At 53.9% G+C, this 22,981-nt stretch overlaps 3 protein-coding genes across 3 annotated transcripts in view; 2 read left to right on the top strand and 1 right to left on the bottom strand.

Moving 5' to 3' along the window:
- The first annotated feature begins 6,095 nt into the window (after window positions 1–6,095).
- GCHFR (GTP cyclohydrolase I feedback regulator) lies at window positions 6,096–10,958 on the top strand. Its single transcript, XM_023189371.2, has 3 exons — window positions 6,096–6,932; window positions 8,902–8,996; window positions 10,314–10,958. Exons 1-3 carry the CDS (start codon window positions 6,897–6,899, stop codon window positions 10,435–10,437), a joined length of 255 nt encoding a protein of 84 aa, XP_023045139.1. The 5' UTR covers window positions 6,096–6,896; the 3' UTR covers window positions 10,438–10,958.
- Window positions 6,885–15,586, top strand: C6H15orf62 (chromosome 6 C15orf62 homolog). Its single transcript, XM_023189370.1, has 3 exons — window positions 6,885–6,932; window positions 8,902–8,996; window positions 12,742–15,586. Exon 3 carries the CDS (start codon window positions 13,654–13,656, stop codon window positions 14,179–14,181), a length of 528 nt encoding a protein of 175 aa, XP_023045138.1. The 5' UTR covers window positions 6,885–6,932; window positions 8,902–8,996; window positions 12,742–13,653; the 3' UTR covers window positions 14,182–15,586.
- DNAJC17 (DnaJ heat shock protein family (Hsp40) member C17) overlaps window positions 10,948–22,981 on the bottom strand; it is a 49,456-nt gene continuing 37,422 nt past the window's right edge. Inside the window, exons 5-11 of the mRNA XM_023189369.2 lie at window positions 19,648–19,733; window positions 19,300–19,402; window positions 18,673–18,716; window positions 18,154–18,231; window positions 17,482–17,562; window positions 16,856–16,966; window positions 10,948–11,136 (exon numbers count right to left, since the gene is read on the bottom strand). Coding sequence (XP_023045137.1) covers window positions 11,014–11,136; window positions 16,856–16,966; window positions 17,482–17,562; window positions 18,154–18,231; window positions 18,673–18,716; window positions 19,300–19,402; window positions 19,648–19,733 — 626 coding nt within the window. The 3' untranslated portion in view covers window positions 10,948–11,013. The remainder of the gene's footprint in view (window positions 11,137–16,855; window positions 16,967–17,481; window positions 17,563–18,153; window positions 18,232–18,672; window positions 18,717–19,299; window positions 19,403–19,647; window positions 19,734–22,981) is intronic.

The raw sequence follows: 22,981 nt of genomic DNA, 5'->3' as shown, positions 1-22,981 counted from the left end.
AAAAAAAAAAAAAAAAAAAAAAAAAAAAAAAAAATTAGCCAGGTATGCCATGATCTCAGCTCACTGCAACCTCCGCCTTGCAGGCTCAAACTATCCTCCCACCTCAGCCTCCTGAGCAGCTGGGACTACAGGCACATGCCGCCATGCCCAGCCAATTTTTAAATTTTTTTGTAGAAACAGGGTCTCCCTGTATTCCCCAGGCTGGTCTTAAACTCCTGGGCTTGGGCACTCCCCCTGCCTCGGCCTCCCAAAATGCTGGGATTATAGGCATGAGCCACCATGCCCAGCCCTTTTAGAAATATATGTGTGTGTGTGTGTGTGTGTGTGTATGCATATATATACACACACGCACATATATACATACACACACACACACATATATATATATATTTTTTTGAGACAGGGTCTTGCTCTGCCATCCAGGTTGGAGTGCAGTGGCACAGTCACCACTCACTGTAGCTTCGAACTCCTGAGCTCAAGCTATCCTCCTACCTCAGCCTCCTGAGGAGCTGAGACTACTGGTGTGTGCCGCCATGCACGGCTAATTTTTCAGTAGAGACAGAGTCTCACTATGTTGTCCAAACTGGTCTGAAACTCCTGAGCTCAGGTGATCCTTCTCCCTTGGCGTTCCAAAGCACTGGGATTACGGGCATGAGCCACCATGCCTAGCCAGAAACTTTTTCTTTTTTGTAGAAATGGGGGCCTTGCTGTGTTCCCCAGACTGGTCTCAAAACCCTGGGCTCAAGCAGGCCTCCTGCCTTGGCCTCCCCAAGTGTTGGAACTTACAGGTGTGAACCACCCAACCTAGCTCAAAAACTTTTAGTCTAATTTTGATAGATGTAAGGGCTGCTTCCAGTTTTGTACTGCTTACAGTGCTGCTGTACATGGATCCTGATGGCGTGAGTTCTCCTGAGGTTTATGTAGGAGAGGTCTGGCTGCATCATAGGGTGAGTATCATTCACACCAACCTGCAAGCCCGACAGTAGTGGGACTGTTGACATCTTCACCAACACTTGATATTTACAGAGTTTAACATTTTTATTTTATTTATTTATTTTATTTTTTGCTAACCTGTAAAGCACTAACTCACTGTAGATTTAAAATGTAGCTTAGGCTGGGCATAGTGGCTCATGCCTGTAATCCCAGTACTTTGGGAGGTGGAGGCAGGAGGATTGTTTGAGGCCAAGAGTTGGAGACCAGCCTGGACAACACAGTTAGAATGTCTCTACAAAAAATTAAAAAAAAAAAAAAAAAAAACTGGGGATGGTGGCAGTGGGAGGTGAGGTGGGAGGATGCCTCAAGTCCAGAAGCTCAAGGTTACAGTGAGCTTTGATCACATCACTGCACTGCAGCCTGGGTGACAGAGCAAGACCCTGTCTCTAAAAAAAAAAAAAAAAAGTGGCCGGGCGCGGAATCTCACACCTGTAATCCCGGCACTTTGGGAGGCCAAGGCGGGCGGATCACGAGGTCAAGAGATTGAAACCATCCTGGCTAACACGGTGAAACCCCGTCTTTACTAAAAAAAAAAATACAAAAAAGATTAGCCGGGCGTGGTGCAGGCGCCTGTAGTCCCAGCTACTCGGGAGGCTGAGGCAGGAGAATGGCGTGAACCCGGGAGGCGGAGCTTACAGTGAGCCGAGATTGGACCACTGCACTTCAGCCGGGGCGAGAGGGAGACCCCCAAAAAAAAAAAAAAAAGAAAAGAAAAGAAAAGAAAAAAACAAAACTAATTTAGTCTTCTGCACTCCTGGTGTTGCTTCTGTGCTTGTTTGGTTGGATCTGGTACTGTTACCGCAACATGACCGCAATTCTTTTTTTTTTTTTTTTTTCAGATGGAGTCTCCCTCTGTTGCCCAGGCTAGAGTGCAGTGGTGTGATCTGGGCTCACTGCAACCTCCACCTCCAGGGTTCAAGCGATTCTTATGCCTTAGCCTCCCAAATAGCTGGCACTACGGGTACATGCCACCATGCCCAGCAAATTTTTCTAATTTTATTTTTTTCAGACAGAGTCTTGCTCTGTTGCCCAGGCTGGAGTGTAGCAGCTCGATCTTGGCTCATTGAAATCTCCGCCTCCCAGGTTCAAGCGATTCTCCTGCCTCAGCCTCCAGAGTAGCTGGGACTATAGGCGCCCGCCACCATGCCCAGCTAATTTTTTGTATTTTTAATAAAGACAGGGTTCCACCACTGGGCAGAGACCAGCGGGTTCCACTGGGCAGAGACCAGCTGCCCAGGCTGGTCTGAACTCCTGACCTCAAGTGATCCACCCACTTCAGCCTCCCAAAGTGCTGGGATTACAGGCATGTGTCACCATGCCTAGCCAACTTTTTGTATTTTTAGTAGAGTCAGGGCTTCATCACGTTTGCCAAGGTGGTCTCTAACTCCCAGCCTCAGGTGATCTGCATGCCTTACACTCCCAAAGTGCTGCGATTACAGGCGGGGGCCACTGTGCTGGCCCTCAATTCTTTCAGGAAGCCCCAAAACCTGTGAAATGAACCATCCTCCCAGCTGTGCTTGCTTACAGAAACAAAGGCCAGGTGCCAGTAATCAGGAACCAGCCACAAGATGAACTGAACTCAGTAGTGCTGCCTTGACCTGAATTACTGCTTCACTGCTAAATCTTCACTGGAGATTTAGATTTACTAAAATCTCCACCCAGTGCGGAGAAGTGTACCCAGGTAAGCACAAACAGTACCAGGTGCAAAAAGAATCTACACGCTCCAGCTGCTCCTGGAAGAACCCATCCAGGAATCCCTACCCTAGTCTTCACCTATCTGCCCAAAAAGCCCTTAAGATCCCCCTTTACCCAATGTCCAGGGAGCAGGTGCTTTGAGCAGAAGCTCCCCTTTTCCATTCCTTGACCAGTGAACGTTTCTGCTCTGCTTTACTGAACCCGGTTCCATTCTATTGGCGAGAACTGCACTGGGTGGGTCAAGCAACCCTCCCTTGAGGGCGGTAACAGTACCTGCTTTGTGAAGCAGCAGCTGCAGAGATTCTGGTGCTTGCCATGGCCATGGAAGCTCAAGGAAGAAGACTGAGAACAACGATCATATTTATTTGAAGGTGGTGTGGCAGGATAGTTCTGTGGTGCAGTTTAAGAGGCGTATACCACCTGGTAAACTGATGCGAGCCTATTGTGAATAACAGGGTTTGTCAATGAGGCAGATCAGATTCAGATATGACGGGCAGCCAATCAATGAGACAGACATACCTGCACAGCTGGTAATGGAGGATGAATACACAATTGACGTGTTTCTGCAGGAGACAGGTGTCTACTAAAAAAGGAACCTACTACTTTACTCCAAACCTCTGTTCTTACAGATCAAGATTATATCCTCAGTTAGAAAACTGCTATTTGGTCTCACTACATCCTGACCAATACAGTATAGTTCTATTTCATGTTCACCTTCTCCTTCCCTTTGTTGTACATATGGTAACGGGTGTGTGTGTACCAGCATATTGCATTTGTGTTTTTGTTTGTTTTTTGTAAAATGGCCCATGGTGTGTTCTGATTACTGCTTCAGAACAAGTGGAGATGAGATTTCTGGGCGACAGAGCGAGACTCCTCAAAAAAAAAAAAAAAATAAATAAATAAAGGACATCAAGTGGAGGTGGGACTGGGAAAATACTGGTTCTGTGAAAATACCCCCTTTCTCCATTCGTAGCATGCTCATTCAGCTCTTATCTTTTTTTTTTTTTTTTTTTGAGACGGGGTCTCGCTCTGTCACCTGGGCTGGAGTGCAGTGGCCGGATCTCAGCTCACTACAAGCTCCGCCTCCCGGGTTTACGCCATTCTCCTGCCTCAGCCTCCTGAATAGCTGGGACTACAGGCGCCCGCCACCTCGCCCGGCTAGTTTTTTTGTATTTTTTAGTAGAGACGGGGTTTCACCGTGTTAGCCAGGATGGTCTCGATCTCCTGACCTCGTGATCCGCCTGTCTCGGCCTCCCAAAGTGCTGGGATTACAGGCTTGAGCCACCGCGCCCGGCCTTATCTTTTTTTTTCATATATTTTAGACGGAATCTTGCTTTGTTGCCCAGGCTGGAGTGCAGTGGTGTAATCTTGGCCCACTGCACCGCTGCAGCCTCTGCAGGACTACAGGCATGTGCTACCACATTCGGCTTTTTTTTTTTTAGACAGAATCTCACTGGGTCACCTAGGCTGAAGTGCAATGGTGTGATCTCAGCTCACTGCAACCTCTGCCTCCTGGGTTCAAGTGATTCTCCTGCCTCAGCCTCCCAAGTAGCTGTGACTACAGGTGTGTGCCACCACGTCCAGCTAATTTTTGTATTTTTAGTAGAGACGGGGGTTTCACCATGTTGGCCAAGCTGGTCTCGAAATCCTGACTTAAAGTGACCCATCCACCTCGGCCTCCCAAAGTGCTGGGATTACAGACATGAGCCACTGCACCCCGCTCAGTTCTTATCTCTATATTCCAGTAAGTTATATTTTGCTCTGTTTTAACTAAAAAATGACAACATAAAAATCCTTCCATACTTCAACTGAAGAATTTTAATGTTTTTCATGTATCATTGTAAAAACCAAGGACAATTGTATAACTTAAAAAAAAAATCCTTCTAATCAATGGATGATTTTTGTACATAGCTTTCACATGTAGGGTAATCTGTCTTTAAGTAGGGATAGATTACTTAAAAATAAACCAAATCATGGCTCACTGCAACCTTGACTTTCTGGGTTCAAGCAATCCTCCCAGCTTGGCCTCCCAAAGTGCTGACATTACAGGCGTGAGCCACTGTGTCTACAAAGTTTTGTGGTTTAAATAAATTTGGTTAAAATGAAAAAAAGTAAAATTTAATTTGTATTTCCTGGATTTCTAATAATGATATACTGGGCATCATGTTATATGTTTATTGGTCATTTCTATTTCCTCTATTTCCTCTTTTGGGAAGGGCCTATTCAAGTCAGTTACCCCTGTTTTTTCCATTGTTCATCTTTTTCTCACTGAGTTGTAGGAGCTCCTGGGCATTAATCTTTTGTCAGTTTTGTTGTTGTTTGTTTGTTTTTTGAGACAGAGTCTCGCTCTGTCGCCCAGACTGGTGTGCTGGAGTGCAGTGGCGGGATCTTAGCTCATTGCAAGCTCCGCCTCCCGGGTTCACGACATTCTCCTGCCTCAGCCTCCTGAGTAGCTGAGACCACAGGCGCCCGCCACCACGCCCGGCTACTTTTTTGTATTTTTAGTAGAGATGGGGTTTCACTGTGTTAGCCAGGATGTTCTGGATCTCCTAATCTCGTGATCCGCCCGCCTCGGCCTCCCAAAGTGCTGGGATTACGGGCGTGAGCCACCGCGCCCTCCCGGTTCTTTTGTCAGTTTTAACACATCCTTTGTTAAGCATGAATGTGTTTTATCTCTCTGGCTAACTTATTAGGTAAGTGGGTAAGAGAGCAGGGGTAGGAACTGCAGAATAATAAATTAGACCAGTTAAGGAACCTTTAGGATTACAACTTCCTACTTCCCTTATAGCTCTCTCCACCTCTGTCAAAGTGTTGGAAGCGCAGCATCCCCTATAAATGCCCCTCTTAAAAAGTGAAGATTTTTATTCTCCCATGGGAGGGAAGGCTACAGACAGGCTGTTTTTGTTTTGCTTTATTTTCTAGAAAACCAATCACAGGCCAGGTGCGGTGGTTCACGCCTGTAATCCAAGCCCTTTGGGAGGCCGAGGCGGGTGGATCACCTGAGGTCTCTACTAAAAATACAAAATTAACCAGGCGTCGTGACGCATGCCTGTAATTCTACCTACTTAGGAGGCTGAGGCAGGAGAATCGCTTGAACCGGGAGGTGGTAGCGGTGAGGCGAGATGGCGCCACTGCACTCCAGCCTGGGCAATAAGAGCGAAACTCCATTTCAAAACAAACAAACAAAAAAACCCACCAATCACAACAAGGCAGATAAAGAATGATGAGTTGTCAGATTTTGATATCTGCGAATGAGGGGCGTGGACGCACGGTTGGGAACTCGCAGCGGCTTATTGGTGACTGGTGCGGGGGAAGTTGTTTCACTTGCCCCAGGTGTTGCCCAGTGACCTCCTGCACGTGCGCCGCGTCTGTCCAGCTGCGCGGGAAGCTCAGGGGAGGGAGGGCCAGGTTCCACTCATTCAGTCACTCCATACCTGGCATCCAGCCAAGTGCGCGGTTCCTTTACAGACTTTCCTGCAGGTCCACAGAAATGCAAGGATCCGCCTCTGTGCTGGAATCAGAGTCTGGGAGGGGGAATGAGCAGTGCACCCAGGATGGTATTTTAGTTGTCTTCAGGGCTAGCCCCCAGCCTCGCGCCCTGGCCTCCTCAGCCCTTAAGGAATCTCTGGAGCGCCTGTCTTGACGAAGAGAAGTGGGGCCCCGCTGAAGCTGTCGAGGCGTCTCTGAGCGGGGTGGGCTGGGGCCTGGAGAGGCCTCCGTTTGCTCTGGGCTCTGCCTGGCAGGGACTTTGGAACCTGGCCTGCAGAGTTGCAAGAAGCGAGCGCGGGGGCAACACGCGCGCGGGGAAGCAGGAAGATCACAGCCTGCAAAGAAAACAGCACTGAGCGTCCTGGAGGACGCTGGAGCTTCAGGATAGTGTCCTTTCAGACCGTGGGATCGTCCCCTCCTCCCTGCACTCCACCTTCCCGCAACTGGACCACTCGGCGGAAGCTTCAGGTGGACCCCGGAGTCCAAGTCCGCAGCTGGGAGGGCGGGGGCGGGCCCCGAACCGCGGACTGCAGGGCGCGTCACGGCAGCTGCTCCTGATTGGCGGCCATGGGCGGGGCGCCCCGGGATTGGCGCCGCCTGTGGCCAGAGGCAGAGTAACGGGACTCCCAGCTGTGCGTCGCAGTCCCGACTCGAGAAAGGCTGGAGTCGGCGCCCAGCCTAGAGCCACCAAGTGGGAGCCAGGCCGGGACGCGCGCACCATGCCTTACCTGCTCATCAGCACCCAGATCCGCATGGTGAGTACCGGCTGCCCGGAGACTTGGAGCCAGTACCAGGCCCTAGGGGGCTGCGACCGCGCCTTCATGCCTCCCTCCTGGGCTGCACCCACAGGGGGCTGGACCGGGAACCCGTCCAGACACGCCCCTTTGGCCGGGGAGAGGGAGTGGAGAAGCTGGTTCAGCCTGGCTCCCGGGATTCAGCGAGCTCTGGCCGGCCCGGAGCCTTTATTGCCGCGAAAAGGCCCGGGTACGTGCGTCCCGGCAACAGGGCCACCTCCAGGCGCTTCCGGCTCCTGTCCTACCTGTCGGCGGGAGGGACCCAGGGAGCCCTGGCCTCACGCGCAGCACCCAGTGCCCTGCACAGAGCCGCTCCGCAGGGGAAAAAAGGGGGAATAACCTGAGGGAAAGAAGTTTGGAAAAGATAAGGACGTGCCAAGGCGCTAAAACCCCTGTGCCAAGTCCTTGACCCATAAACAGCAACTAGCTGCACCCTTAGGCGCTTCCAGGAAGGGCTATCCCTGAAGCTTTAGGGAAGGAAGAAAAGAAAGAACCCCTGCTTGGGAAAAAAGGCAGGCGAGAAGGGGCCGTGCAGTTGGAGGTGGGACCACCATGAGTTCCAAGTCACATTCCTTTCTCTGGGCGCAGTTTCCTTCTCTGTAAAACGGTTCTGATTGCTCCTCAGGAGTCCCCTTTTAGCTTCAGAAAGATACGACTCTGCCCCCAGATGGGCAGCAAGGTGCTCCTCTTCCCCTGCCCACTGCGGGTACACAACCCCCTTGGTGGGTTCACCAGGCAACAGGAGAGAGCTTGCAGAGGTGAAGCAGCCATCTGCGCAGCTGTCAAAATGTGGATTCCTGGGTCCCTTCCCAGATCTCCTAAAACTCTGGGGCTTGGGAATCCATACTTGGAAATAGCCTCCCGAGGTGATTCTTTTTTTTTTTTTTTTTAGTAGAGACTGGGTTTCACCGTATTAGCCAGGACGGTCTCGATCTCCTGACCTCTTGATCCACCCGTCTCGGCCGGTGATTCTTATTTTTTAAAAGACATGTCTTTATTGATATGTAATGTGCATACCATAAATTCTTTGATTTAAAGTGTACAATTCAGTGTTTTTTTTTTTTTTTTTAGTGTACTGAGTTGTGCAACCATCACCATAATCAGTTTTAGAACTTTTTTTTTTTTTTTTGAGATGGAGTCTCACTCTGTTGCCCAGGCTGGAGTGCAGTGGCCGGATCTCAGCTCACTGCAAGCTCCCTCTCCTGGGTTCACGCCATTCTCCTGCCTCAGCCTCCCGAGAAGCTGGGACTACAGGCGCCCGCCACCACGCCTGGCTAATTTTTTTTGTATTTTTAGTAGAGACGGGGTTTCACCGTGTTCGCCAAGATGGTCTTGAACTCCTGACCTCAGGTGATCCACCAGCCTCGGCCTCCCAAAGTGCTGGGATTACAGGCGTGAGCCACCGTGCCCGGCTAGAACATTTCTAATACCCCAAAAGGAAACCCTGTACCTACTGGCAGAAACTCTTGATTTCCCCCAAGTCCCTCAGCCCTAGATAACCACTAATTACCTTTCTGTGGTAATGTGATCTGTGTCTGGCTTCTTTCATTTACATAATGTTTATTTTGTTTTGTTTTTTTAAAATGGAGTCCCACTCTGTCGCCCAGGCTGGAGTGCAGTGGTGCAATCATGGCTCACTGCAGCCTTAACCTCCTCCCACCTCAACTGATCCTCCCATCTCAGCCTCCCGAGTAGCTAGGACTATAAGGCTGAGCTTTAAGGGACTAGGGAGGGCCCCTACATCGCTCCTCCTGATCATTGGTGGGCTCCACCCCTTTGCAGCTTGTGCTCGGCCCCTAAGGATTCTCGCTACTCTCTGTGGCCTTGACCTGAAGCTCACTCCGGACTAGCAGGCAGGGGAGGAAGGAGAGGCAAAACCTTCTACCTCCCCTGGCAGCCAGCCAAGCAGCCACTGTGGCTTACCTTGCAGGAGGTGGGCCCCACTCTGGTGGGCGATGAACAGTCGGATCCAGAGCTGATGCAGCATCTGGGGGCTTCAAAGAGAAGTGTCTTGGGAAACAACTTGTAAGTAGCAGCCTCCCTCAGTATCCTCTCCCTGCCAGCCCCTATACACGCCTCTGCTCCCTTTACACAACCTCCAAGCCCAGGGCCAGGGCCCAGCATCAGAGCCCCCTGCCTGCATCCTGGGGCTCTGTTCCCCGGAGGAGCTGGTCCCATCTGTAGCCTCTGCAACATTCCCCCTCTCCTCCATGAGGCTTGCTCTGAAAGCTTTCCACATCCTTACTGGAAGCGCAGAAAACAGTCTGTTCCCTGGGTCTAGGACTCCACTAGCGGACTGTTGCTTGCCCTGCCCTCTCCTCTCTAAGCTGGACACCATCAAGCCCAGACAGGCACAGAGAGAAAGGTTTTTGTAGTGAGGATCTGGCTGAGTCACAAAGCTAAGTCCTAGAAGCAGGGAGCAGGGAGCCTGGGTCCTACCTCCAGGGTGGCTGCTGCCTGGGGACCTGGCCATTTCCCTCGGCATCCTTCCTAATGCCTCCATGTCTAAACTGTGACCACTGCTTCCATTCTTCCTCTCACCCCTGGAGGCAGGGAGAACCCAGGCTACACAGGCTCTCTGAAAAGAGTTGCTGGAGTGAGTCCCAGTTCAAAGAGGGGAAAGAGAAGGAGGGCTGATCCCAGCCCCTGGGTCGAGGCTGGGGGAAAGAAGCCAGCCCCCTCCCTTTGCCATGAGGCACCTGCCTCTCCATGCCCAGCTTGGGGCTTGAGCCCTTTGTCTGCTTCATGGTCCTTCAGCATCAATTAAACCTGAAAGGACCACCAGCATTATCCATGCTAGGGAGTGGCACACAGAGCCAGGCGTTACTGGATCTCAGCCTTGTTGCTTCAGAACTGCAGGACAGCCAGGGCCATGAGGGGCCTGGAGGCTTATTTTGTTTTGCTTTTTTGAAATGGAGTCTCACTCTGTCGCCCAGGCTGGAGTGCAGTGGTGCAATCATGGCTCACTGCAGCCTCAACCTCCTCCCACTTGGAGGCCTGGGTGGGGAGCAAGCCCAGGGAGGGGAGGCAGCAGGGCTGTGGTCAGACTAACACAGTCTACCATCTGGAGCGCTGGGGAACCCGCTTAACCCCTCTGTTTTCTCGTGTATCAATGGCCACAACAGTGGCACCTTCACTAGCTTGTTGGGAATAAATGAGATAGCTCGTGAAGTACCTAGATGGGGAGGAGGCAGGCGGCGTGCACTTACCCCAGCACCCAGCAAGCAGCCAGTAAGCGTGAGTCACTACCAGAGTGGCCAGGCTGCCTGCCACAGACACTAGCTTTGGACCAGGAGCTTGCCGTGTGCCCCTCCTCACCCCACCCATTCTGTCTCTTTGCAGTTATGAATACTACGTCAACGACCCTCCCCGCATAGTCCTGGACAAGCTAGAACGCAGGGGCTTCCGTGTGCTGAGCATGACGGGGGTGGGTCAGACGCTGGTGTGGTGCCTGCACAAGGAGTGACCTTCTCACGTGTATTTGTAGCCGGGGCACCCCTGTGGAGGGGCTGCTGTGGGTGAACTCCAAGCTCCTGCCTCACTGACCACCTTGCCCCTCTCTTCCCAAATTGTCACTACCATGGGCCCAGCCCCAACAGGCAATGAATGGCCTTCTCTGAAACCTTGCCTCAAGCACTGGGAGAGGGCAGTGCCCGGTGCTCCCAGCTGCCCTCCTGCTTTGGGCCTGGGCCAAAGGCCTTGGGCAGGCCATGTTCCTCGGGCAGCTGCCCCAGGCCGGAGCTGGGCACCCCAGGGGCCCTGGTGCGTGGCTCCTGCATAGCTAGCCCAAGCCAATAAAGGGCTGTGATGAGTGGCTGCGCCTGTGCTCTGCTTGTGCGCGGACTCTGGGACTCTCACCATGCAGAGCGTTTCCCTAGGGGTCTGCCCACTTCCTGGGAGGGGCGCCAGGCCTGGGTGGAGCCCTCTGCCGCAGAGCCCAGCACCCTATACCTATGCATGGAATAGAAGTAAAGTCTTAAAAAAAAATATTTATTGGTGAGGTTGAAGAAAAGGGATGAGGGATGGGTGGCTGGAGCCAGGGCTACGTGGGCGGCCCCTCCTGGTCTTCCTGCTGCATCTGTGCGATCAGCTGTTGCCGCTCAGCCGCCTGGCGCATGCGCATCATGACGAGACTCTCATAGTCCCTCTCTGACAGTACTGAGCCCTGTTGGACACAGCAGGGATGGAGAAGGGTCAGTGACAGCAGGGCACAGCCCCACAGACTCCAGATTCCGAGGACGGTGCCGAGGCAGACCTGTGGTCTGAGAGTCTCAGAGGGAGGAAGGCAGAGGAAGGGAAGGAACCCAGAGAAAGCATCCTTCTGGAATCCTGGCTTACCTGTGTCCCCCAGAACAAGTCACCTTTGGCCTCCAGGCCGGCTTCTACCCAGCCAGCTCCCCCTGCCTTTCCCTAGGCCCCGTCAGCTCTGGTCCATCTGTTTCTCAGGAATCACCTGCGGGCCCTCTAGCTAGGCCCTCGTCCCCTTCATTTCCTCTGGGCCCTTTATCCTTCACCCCTTTCCCTCTTCCCCATGGCTTCTGCCTCTTAAGTTCCCAAGGAAGGGAAGTTGTCTGAGGTGCAGGGATGCACCTGGCTCTGCTGGGCACTGACCCCGGCTCTGTCCATGCCCGGTGCCCTGTGGTCTGGCTCCTGCTGAGGATGCAGAAGGGAGCCCTACCCAAGACAGCCTGGAATGCCCCACCCTCGAAGGGGAGAAGGGCAAGCATGAGGCCAGCGTGCCTCTAAAACTACACAGCAGGGCTCCTGGAGGGCAGGGCCCATGGCTCAAAGCTTTTATGAACTTGCCAGCACAGTGCAGGAGAGTAAGGAATGCTGTATTTACATAATCAAAAGAATAATAAACAACTGTCTGAATGGGCCAAGGCTGTAGGGTGGAGAAGCAGCTCTACAGTGGGGCCTAGGCTGCCAACCCACACCCTGATAAGGTCTGCGGTGGGAATTAAACCTTTTCCTCCCTCAGTGTTGCTTAGGCTGTGTGATGATCATGTGGTCCCAACAGTTTCTCAGAGATGTGTGAAGCCCACCTGAGATGGCACAGAAGTGAGCTAGGCCAGGGATTGCAAGATGCGGTGGCCTGCCCATAGCAGAGAGCTGTGGGGCCCTGATCCGCGGTACCCCGCATGGGGACACTCTCACGGAACAAGGCAGGAGGAAAATGTGGTGGTCAGTGACCCAGGCAATAGGAAGGGAGCGGCTGGGATTGAGATGCCAGGCCCGGGCCAGCAGGTTTGGAGTAAGGGGTGTAGAGAAACAGGAAGTGTTACTCAGCCTGGGTTCCCCTGCTCCTCCCGATAGCTGCGCCTCTCCCCTCTCCCCGGCTGCAGCAGTCCCAGCTAGGCTGGACTGTTCAGTGTGACCCAGAGCACGGCTGACAATTCATAGCAGCCTCCCTGACCCAGCTTCCCGCAACAGGAGGAGGACCCTAGAGGAGGCCGGGTAGCCAGAGGGGAAGGGCTGGAGCACAGCCAGGTGCTGGCTGGCTCCGGCATGGCCCGGCCCTCAACTGCCACTCTCCTGGCAGGAGCCTACTAGGGTAAAACAAGGGAGGACAAGGAAATAGCAGCCAGGCTGATGGCAGGCCAAGAGAAGGCCATGTCTCCCGTCCCCAGGTTAATGCTGCTCTGCCAAGAAAACTTGGAGCCACCCTTGGTGGACCCCCAGCCCAACCCTAGGCAGCAGAGCCCGCCCGTCACACGCACGGGGCTGCTCCCCGTTAACACACCCTCTGCCTCCTTCCCTGATCCCGCAGGTTCTGCTCATGAGGGCCTGACAGCAGGGCTGAGTCACCCATACCAGCCACAGGTCTCTTCCTTCCCCAACAATCGTTCCACACGCCTGCCTTTCAATTAACTCCCACCCGCCCTGAACTCCTCCTACCCAGACACTGTGGGCCGGAAGCCAGGCGCACCTGCCGGGGCCCAGGGTGGTGGGGCTGTGATGAGAAAGGAAGCCGCGTGGTGACACATAAAGCAGGGCTGCCCCTACATGAGTCCCCAGAGGAATTTTAAGCTCCCATTGCCCTGGGGTGTTGGTCCCAGCGGCCCCATCCCTGCACGCGGATGCGGCAATTACCCAAGAGCATGAAACCTGGCTTCCCACCTGACTGAGTCAGCTGAGAACAAAAACACATCTCCACCGCCACAAACAGCCAAGCCACTAATCACAGTCCGGGAGCCACTGGCAGAGAGCGCACGGCCCCACACTGCCCCAGAGACGCATAGGAGCCAGGCAAACACCAGGGCGAGTGAGCTCGGGCCATCTGCCGCCTGCCTGTGGAAGGAGCGCTCGCCGGCCTCACCTGGCCCGAGAAGGTCCATCTCTGCCTCCGCTGGGGCTGCCCTCATTCTGACTCCAGTAAGTGCTGCTGCTTCCACCTGGGGTTTTTTCCACTGCCCTATCCAGTAACCAGGCCACTCCTGTCCCTGTGGGAAACTCTTGCTGCCAGGAACTCCCAGCTGTGTGCTCTCCTGGACAAAAAGTTCCTTCTTCCTCAGCCCTCCACTCACCATCCAAGATGTGGTCAAAGGTCTGTGCTGAGCAGAAACCCCAAGGCCTCTGCTCCTAGGGGAGCCTCCCCAGCTGCTGGCACTCACTGCCCCAGCAGGGACCGCGTGCAACCTGGCTGCCCCTGAACACCTGTCTGCGGGCTCCCCTGGGCCCCATGGAGACCTGGCGGAAAGGCTCCTTCCGCAACGCCTCCCTCTTCAAGCGGCTGAGCCTGGGGCGGCCACGGCGGCTCCGGCGACAGGGCAGTGTGCTTAGCCAGGCCAGCACAGCGGGTGGGGACCACGAGGAGTATAGCAACCGAGAAGTCATCCGGGAGCTACGAGGGAGGCCAGATGGCCGGCGCCTGCCACTGTGGGGGGACGAGCAGCCCCGGGCCACCCTGCTGGCCCCACCCAAGCCCCCACGCCTCTACCGAGAGAGCTCAAGCTGCCCCAACATCCTGGAGCCCCCACCTGCCTACACAGCAGCCTACTCTGCCGCCCTGCCTTCGGCGCTCTCCCTGTCGAGCGCCCTCAACCAGCACTCAGAGAAGGGCCTTGTGGACACTCCCTGTTTCCAGAGGACACCTGCCCCAGACCTCAGTGATCCCTTCCTCTCCTTCAAAGTGGACCTGGGGATTTCACTTCTTGAGGAAGTTCTGCAGATGCTAAGGGAGCAGTTTCCCAGTGAGCCCAGCTTCTGAATGGGGTGAGGTGGGCAAAGCTGGGGTGACTGGAAGAGCCAGAGGCTAGGGATTAAGGAAAGGGCAGGGACAGGACTCCAGGCCCATCGTTGGAGGGTTCAGGCAGGCAGAGCTCCTCCATCCTGGGGGAGGATTCCAGGATAGGAATCCAGGGCTCTGCCTGCTCTCTGGGTCCCGAAGAGTCCTCCCGGGCACCCCAGAGTGGAGGGACAGAGGCAAGCTGAAAATGTTGAGGGGGGGGCCCTTCCTGGCAGGACCCCTGAAGGGAGCTGGCTATGCTGGGAAAGGGAGGCTATGTGTGGCAACCACAGGAATCAGGTAGAGACTGGCAGAGCCAGAAGGTGGCACGGGGTCAGATCAGGGAGTGGGAGGACATAGACTGGGCAGAAGAGATGATTGCCCTGTGCCAGCCTCTTTGGAAGCCAGTGTCAACAGAGAGAGGTCACAGGACAAGCCTGGGTAAAAGCAGTCCAACCCAGGCGGAAGAGGAAAGTGGGAAGGCCCAGGAAGAAAGGGGAGACAGGCCTGACCCTGTCTAATCTGGTGGTCACTCACTGCATGACACCGAATTGAAATTAAACAACAATTCAGTTCCTCGCTTGCACCATTATTCCAGATTCCACATTCCAAACGGCTGGTGGCCACGCGTGATTAATGGCTGCCACACTGGTTGGTGCAGAATGGACGCGAACATCGCTGCACAAAGTTCTACTGGACAGAGCTGGCTAGACTGTGGCCTGGAGTCACCAGCAAAGGGGAGACGCATACAGGGGCTGGCCACATAGGAAGACATAGGTAGAGATAGAGTATAACTTAGGAAGAAGACTAAGGCACATCCTTAGCAGAAATGAGGACGTGGTTCAGTCTGCCAACACGGCTACCTGGAGCAATCCCTGGTGAAGGCAGGCAGCTCTAGAGAATGCCAGCCAAAGGCACGCGCACGGCTTACAAAGGGGTGCTTTGGGGAATTCCCAGAAATATCAGTGTGGGAGCCCTGGCTGATTTCCTTCCTTGAAGAGAGGAGAACTGGATCCAGGGATGGGCATTCAACGGCGAAGCGGCACAGCTGGTCTCCAGACCTGTCTCCCAGGATTAGAGAGTTCTGCTGCCTGAACCCCCTGACGATGTGCCTGCCAACCTGGCCAAGCCCGCCGGGTCGAAGCCACAGCACAGGCTGCACTATGCCCCACCCCGTGGCCTCACCAGAACACAGAAACCAGAGCCCAGCAGCACTGGCGGGGCTGCGTGTTGGTGGCCCCCACGCCTCACTAAGAGTAGCAAAGGGGAGAGGAAGCTCTGACACTCACCATTTCTACAACCCAAATCGGCAGCCTCCCTCTTTCCTCTTGTGTATAGGTACCGAGCTGTGGCTACGGCAGAGAATGAATAAACCTCTAACACAAGCTATGGAGTGTTATCTGGGGCTGTGAAATGCTGGGACTTGAAGGTGGGAATGACGTCTCTAAAGCAGGGCCCTGAGTCAGGCCCAGGCCAGTTTGTTTCCCTCCATCCAGAATCTGGGACATACTTGCAGAAAGCTGCTTTCCAGTCATCCCCGTCAAGTGGAGGGGCAGGCAGGGCAGCAGGCTGGTGTGGGTAAGGTAATGAGCAGCCTCCTGCCAGCCTGCCGAGGGGCTGTGGAAACACCAGACAGGCCCTAGGCCACTGCAGAGAAGGGGAGAACCAGGTTGCTAGATCTTGCCCCCAAAGCAATCTGTTCAACCAAGGTGGGGACAGGTGTGGCCAGGAGCCCCAAAGCCCCAGCCTTTGTATCCAGGCCAAAAGACACCAGGGCCATGGTTGTGGGTCGGGGGTTACACACAAGCTGGAAGGTCTACGCTTCACCTCAGGCAGGGCACCCAGACTCTGGGCAGGCAGCACTCCATGTCAGCAGGGTAGCCAGGGTTACTTTTTTTTTTTTTTTTTGAGATGGAGTCTCGCTCCGTTGCCCAGGCTGGAGTGCAGTGGTGCGATCTCGGCTCACTGCAAGCTCCGCCTCCCAGGTTAAAGCAATTCTCCTGCCTCTGCCTCCTGGGTAGCTGGGATTACAGATGTGCACCAACATGCCCAGCTGATTTTTGTGTTTTTGTAGAGATGGGGTTTCACTATGTTGGTCAGGCTGGTCTTGAACTCCTGACCTCAGGTGATCCGCCCCACTCGGCCTCCCAAAGTGCTGGGATTACAGGCGTGAGCCACTGCACCCAGCCTGCCAGGGTTACTTCTAAGAGGAGACATTGCCTCTTTACAGTCGGTCCCTGTCTGGGGCAGCCAGGGACATATCCAGAAAACTGAAGTGCTGGGAAGGAAGTGGCTGCTCTAGTCACCTGCCCCTTCTCTGCAGCACTGGGTCGTCTAAGCTCCAAATGCTTCACGCACCACAACCAAGCAACCTGAGGGTCAGGAAGATCCCTTTGGTGAGAAGGAAAGTCCCCACAGGAGACCAGATACGGAGAGAAAGCAAGGTCTAAGAATACAGTGTGGGTGGGGCCTCTCTGGCCCTCAGAGAGGAAAAGGGGTCAAGGTGAAATCATAGCCCCTTTTCCTGGGTTGGTGGACCTGCCGAGCTCACTCTAGGGCCCAAGACCTGAATTTGGGAGGAAAGAGCCTGAGAGGAGCCCAGGTAGGAAGAGCTCCGAGACCTGAGTGCCCAGCCGGGCGAGGCCTGACTCCTCACCTTGGACAGTCCTGAGTGGCTGCGGCCCACGGCACCCTGGGGCTGTCCCTCCAACCAGGAAATCTTCAGAGGGTTATCCACCAGGCCAACTTCATTCTGGACAGCCAGCTCCTGCCAAACACAGCATCTAGTCCTGTCCCATCCATCGAGTCAGCTATAAAGAGGCTCTCTACCCCCAGTGAGAACAGAACCAGCGTTCTGCCCTCTAAGCAGAGATGCCAACCTCAGCGGTCTTCAAGTGACGGGCGTTAACACTTTGGCCTTTCCTGCGGGAGAGGGGGTTGGGGGGAGCTTTCTGATGTGGGGAGGTGAGGAGCACAAAGGGTGAAAAGGCAGTGCCGGGGCTCACAGCCCCGAGGGGTGCAGGTGGAGGGTGTGAAGCCACCAGCAGGGACCAGAGTCAAGTCTGTGCTCTCCTTCCTCCCCAGAGCACCCCCCATCCATCCCTTCACACATGGTGCCTCTATTTCCAGGAGTCAGGGGCCCCTGGGAGGAGCCTTGGCTCTAAGCTGGCCCGGAGATTCCCTAGGAGTGTGGACCACCTAACTCAGAGGGCACACAGAATTGGGTCCCTGCCCTAGAATGACAGGGCCACGAGGACCCCCCAAGCCTCATGCAGCACTCACCGCCGCCTTGACAGTTGCAAACTCCACCACAGCAGTGCCTGGCTTCTTACTGGAAAGCACCAGGTGGAGAACCTCGCCATACTGTGGGGACAAAGGGGTCCTAATGAGCATGGCTAGGCCTTCAGGATGGCCCAGGTCATGCCAGAGACAAGCCTGGGCTACCCTGAAGTCCATGGGGCTTTTTCAGTCGGGAGACAACTTCTTGCCCCACCTGCTTATCTTAGTGAAGTGAGATCAGAGATAGGAAAGACATTTTTTCTAGGAACACAGAGCAGCAAAGGAATGACGAGCAAAGCCCTGGTGACTTAGACTGACATATTTCATGCACAGCGTCCTTGCTGGTTGAACGTGGTGAAAATGACGGGGTTTTTGTGCCAGATACCCACCTCATCCCTCCCAACCCACTCAGCCAAGCTCTTTGCTTCTAAGGGTAAGGGTTAGACTGAGGTAGCAAAGGACAGAGGGCTGGAAGGGAGCACATGGCCACACAAGTGAAAGGAGGGCTGTAGCCTGGGGAGAGGTCTTTAGGTCATCCCATGGTCTATAAGACAGGAGAAAAAAAAAGCAGGTAGATATGTGAAGGGAAGTTCAGGCATTGAGAGCAGAGGCCTAGGCTGTGGGCTGAGATGTGGACTGAGATGACAGGAAAGGCTGGACGTCAACGGGGCAGACCTTTTGCAAAAGCTGTAGGAGGACGTCTTTGGAGTAGCCACTTTTTGACTCATCCTCCTTCTTGCACTTCCATTTTAGCTGAAAAGACAGACTCATGAAACACCGATTGTTGGCTGAACAGTACCTCACCCCACGACAGCTTGCCAGTCTGAGCACACATCCTCCCACCCTCCAAGTCTCCAAGGCTCCTGCAATCTAGGGAGTGCCACCAGCAACATTTTCCCCTTGGGAACTTGTAGGCAGGATGGCCTGCTCACCCCAGGGACGCTTCCCGCCCAGGAAGACCCTCTCCTGAGAGGGCTTCTAGGGAATGCTCTGCCCTGTGATCAGAGCTAAAAGCAGCCTTTCGTGGCAAGCTCTGGTCTCCAGGCGGCTGGAACATGGAGGGAGGTGGTAATGGTGCTGGCTCCACGCAGATCCAGTGGCCCCACCAGAAACCCGCGAGCCACAGGAAGCATCTATTCCTGCTGAGAGGAGGTGGTGAGTGTGAGGTGGCCCACAGACCCTGCCCAGGCTCACCTTTAGTTTGGGGGTTCCTTGGCCTTCAGGATTTTCTGCCTTTCCTAGAAATATTGGGAAAAGAAGAAAAGCAGAGTATGTCAGAGAGTCTCCCAAAGGAGATGCAGCCCAGAGCCAGAAGGGTGTGGAAAGGGTCACTCCTGACCAAGGGCAATACCTGCCCAGCTCTGCTGAGGGCCTGGTGGGGAAAGTAGATGCCTATCCCCAGAAAAGCTGCCACCCCAGGGTGGTCTACCCAGCTGCCTCCTGAAGGCCACCTGTCAGCACTCTCTGAATGGAGAGCTAGGAACACCTTCTAGGGGCAGAAGGCAGAGAGCCAGACCATGAGGTTCTACGGAAACAAAGTGTCCCAGGGCCCTTCCCTATGGTGATCTGCCCCAAAACAGGGCCAGCTCTGCTTGGGACTAAGACAAATGTGGCCAGGAGATCTCAGGCAGAGTAAAAAGCAAATAGGCCCCAGAGAACTGGGAGGAAGAAGGGATCTGCATGTGTCAGAGTAAGGCACCATGGGGTGACCCCAGGGTCCTAGCAGGTAGAAGCCGCCACAGCAGCGGCACCGAGCAGCCAGCATGGCCACTCTGAGCAGTGTGGAGCTGCCGTGGAGGGGAGATAGGCGGGGTGACGGACCTGCACCTCTCAACCTGTGGTCATGCTCCTGGCGTATCTGCTCCCGGATCAGCCTCTGCTGTTCCTCCAGCTGCCGCGAACCCTCTTCTCTCAGGCGTTCAATCTGCAGAGCAGGGGGTGGGGGTGACAATTCTGTGCAGGTCCAGTTCCAGGCTGGCTCACCTTGTAAAAAGTCCCTGGGAGCTTCCACCTGCAAGCTAGGGCTCGGCAACCTGTGGGTGGGACAGAGCACCCAGCTCCCACTGAAGGTGCAAAGAGCATGCCCTCTCCAGCCATGGCGACCACCAAGTCCATCCTCCCCGCCTCCTCCTGCAGGTGGCCCTCTGGCCAGTGTGCCTGAGTGCTCACCTCTTGCTCTAGTGTCCTGGTGCTCCGGCTCTCCTCTTCCTCCTCACTCTCCTGGGCCCGGGCCTGCCGCTCCCGGGCCTCCAGGTCTAGGCACAAGGGTTGAATGACCAAACTGCTGGTCTGTTCAGTTTCCACGTGGCCTCGGCCCACCTCAGCTCTGGCTCCCTCCCCAAAGTCTCAATCACGATGAGACCATACAGTAACTCTGCCCCCTCCCTCCATGCCAAGCCCCCGAGTCAATTTCCATTGAGAAAAATCACAGCACAGAAGTATAGGGTCTAGCAGAGTGGTCAGGGGTCTGGAAGAGTTAAAAACAGCTCACACTGACCAAGCTGGTTCTCTCTAGTGAACAGGGTGTAGGTGGTGCTTATGTCAGCAGCCCAGGGCCATGTGTCAGCCCAGGGCCATGTGTAAGGGGTGCCAATGGGTGGAGCTGTTGGGCTTGATTCCTGTGGTTTGGCACTACAGCTTGACCTCTGGTCTTGCTTTGGCTTTGATTCTTTTCAGACACTGAGCTCAAGTTCTCACTGTCCCCTTTAGCTCCCACCTCAGCTCACATTTACCAAGCCTCACTGTGGACCTGGCTACAGGGATGCGCAGAGCGTTAGGGCATCACCCCGGGTCCCAGACTATGTGAGCTCATTACCTTCCGAGGGAAACCTGCTTGCAACCATGTGCCAAGCCAGCTGCTGTGAGAAACCCTTCTCTTACGCCAGGAAGTTTGTGCACTTTACTTACTTAGAATCTCCTTTTCTCTCTCTCTTTCTTTTTTTTTTGAGATGGAGTCTCCCAGCACTTGCTTTTTTTTTAAATAGAGAAATGGATATTTGCACACATTAAAATATATGGATGTTGAAGAGCAAGAGGAAAAGAAGAAAACTTAAGTAAAGAATGCTTGGACTGGGCCAGGCACAGTGGCTCACGTCTGTAATCACAGCACTTTGGAAGGCCAAGGAGGGTGGATACCTGAGGTCAGGAGTTCAAGACAGGCCTAGCCAATGTGGCAAAACCCCATCTCTACTAAAAATACAAAAATTAGCTGGGTGTGGTGGAATGCAACAATTTAGTCTCAGCTACTTGGGAGGCTAAGGCAGGAGAATCGCTTTAACTCAGGAGGCAGAAGTTGAAGTGAGCCGAGATCGTGCCACTGCACTCCAGCCTGGGCAACAAGAGCGAAACTCCATTTCAAAAAAACAAAAAAGGCCAGGCTCGGTGGCTCAAGCCTGTAATCCTAGCACTTTGGGAGGCCGAGACGGGCGGATCACGAGGTCAGGAAATCGAGACCATCCTGGCTAACATGGTGAAACCCCGTCTCTACTAAAAAATACAAAAAACTAGCTGGGCGAGGTGGCGGGCGCCTGTAGTCCCAGCTACTCAGGAGGCTGAGGCAGGAGAATGGCGTAAACCGGGAGGCAGAGCTTGCAGTGAGCCAAGATCTGGCCACTGCACTCCAGCCCGGGCAACAGAGCAAGACTCTGTCTCAAAAAAAACAAAAAACAAAAAACAAACAAACAAAAAGGCCGGGCACCGTGGTTCACGCCTGTAATCCCAGCACTTTGGGAGGCCAAGGCGGGTGGATCACGAGGTCAGCAGATCGACACCATCCTGGTTAACATGGTGAAACCCCATCTCTACTAAAAATACAAAAAATTAGCCAGGTGTGGTGGTGGGCGTCTGTAGTCCCAGCTACTCGGGAGGCTGAGGCAGGAGAATGGCATGAACCCGGGAGGCAGAGCTTGCAGTGAGCTGAGATCTGGCCACAGCACTCCAGCCTGGGCGGCAGAGCGAGACTCCGTCTCAAAAAAAAAAAAAAAGTGCTTGGACCATGCTGCTATAACCAGTGATGTTTTTTTAAGTGAGAAAAGAAAAAAAAAATGTTTGTACCAATCTTATTGGGTTGATGAAAATGTTCCAAATCTGATTTATAGTCAGAGTTGCATCATATGGTAAATTTACGAAAAATCATTGAAGTGTACACTTGAAATGGGTTGATGTTATGATATACAAAGATTACCTCAAAAAAGCTATTAGAGGAGAGAAAGCCTGGACCTCTTTGAATCCTTCTGAGGGAGCTTCTCAAAGTGAAAACTCTGGGTAGGAATTGGGGTTAGAACAAATTAAAAGACCCAGCCAGGCACAGTGGCTTGCACCTGTAGTCCCAGGTACTCAAGAGGCTGAGGCAGAAGAACTGCTTGAGCCCAGGAGTTTGAGGCTGCAGTGAGCCATGATGGTGCCACCCTAGCCTGGGTGACAGTACAAAACCCCGTTTCTCTATTAAAAAAAAAAAAAAAAAAAAGATTCAGCCAGAAATGGTAAATATAAGCACCAGTTTTTTGTTTGTGTGTTTGTTTGTTTTTTGAGATGGAGTCTTGCTCTGTTGCTCAGGCTACAGTGCAGCAGCATGATCTTGGCTCACTGCAACCTCCGCCTCCCGGATTCAAAGTAATTCTCTGCCTCAGCTTCTCGAGTAGCTGGGATTACAGGCGCCCGCCACCACACTCGGCTAATTTTTGTTTTTTTAGTAGAGAAGGGGTTTTACCATCTTGGTCAGGCTGGTCTTGAACTCCTGACCTCGTGATCCACCCGCCTCGGTCTCCCAAAGTGCTGTGATTACAGGCGTGAGCCACCGCACCCGGCCACAAGCACCAATTTTACTCACACTGGATAAGTTTAAATCCCAGCCTAGGCAAGCTCTTAAACTTTTGGTGCCTTAGCTCCTTTGCCTATAAAAAATGGCTTCAGGCCGGGCGCGGTGGCTCAAGCCTTTAATCCCAGCACTTTGGGAGGCCAAGACGGGCGAATCACGAGGTCAGGAAATCGAGACTCTCCTGGCTAACACGGTGAAACCCAGTCTCTACTAAAAAATACAAAAAACTAGCCGGGCGAGGTGGCGGGCGCCTGTAGTCCCAGCTACTCGGGAAGCTGAGGCAGGAGAATGGCGTAAACCCGGGAGGCGGAGCTTGCAGTGAGCTGAGATCCGGCCACTGCACTCCAGCCTGGGCGACAGAGTGAGACTCCGTCTCAAAAAAACAAAAAAACAAAAAACAAACAAACAATGGCTTCAGAGGCCAGGTGCGGCAGCTCACCATTGTAATACCAGTACTTTGGGAGGCTGAGGTGGATAGCTTGAGGCCAGGAGTTTAAGACCAGCCTGGCCAACATTGTGAAACTCCATCTCTACAAAAACTGAACAAAATTAGCTGGGCATGGTGGTGCACATCTGTAGTCCCACTACTCGGGAGGCTGAGGAACGAGAATCACTTGAACCCAGGGGGTGGGGGTTGCAGTGAGCTGAGATCGTGCCACTGCACTCCAGCCTGGGTGACAGGGTGAG

This window comes from Piliocolobus tephrosceles, chromosome 6 (assembly GCF_002776525.5).
Source record: "Piliocolobus tephrosceles isolate RC106 chromosome 6, ASM277652v3, whole genome shotgun sequence".
In the NCBI taxonomy this organism is placed as follows: Eukaryota; Metazoa; Chordata; class Mammalia; order Primates; family Cercopithecidae; genus Piliocolobus; species Piliocolobus tephrosceles.
This window is presented reverse-complemented; position numbering and strand designations above follow the sequence as displayed.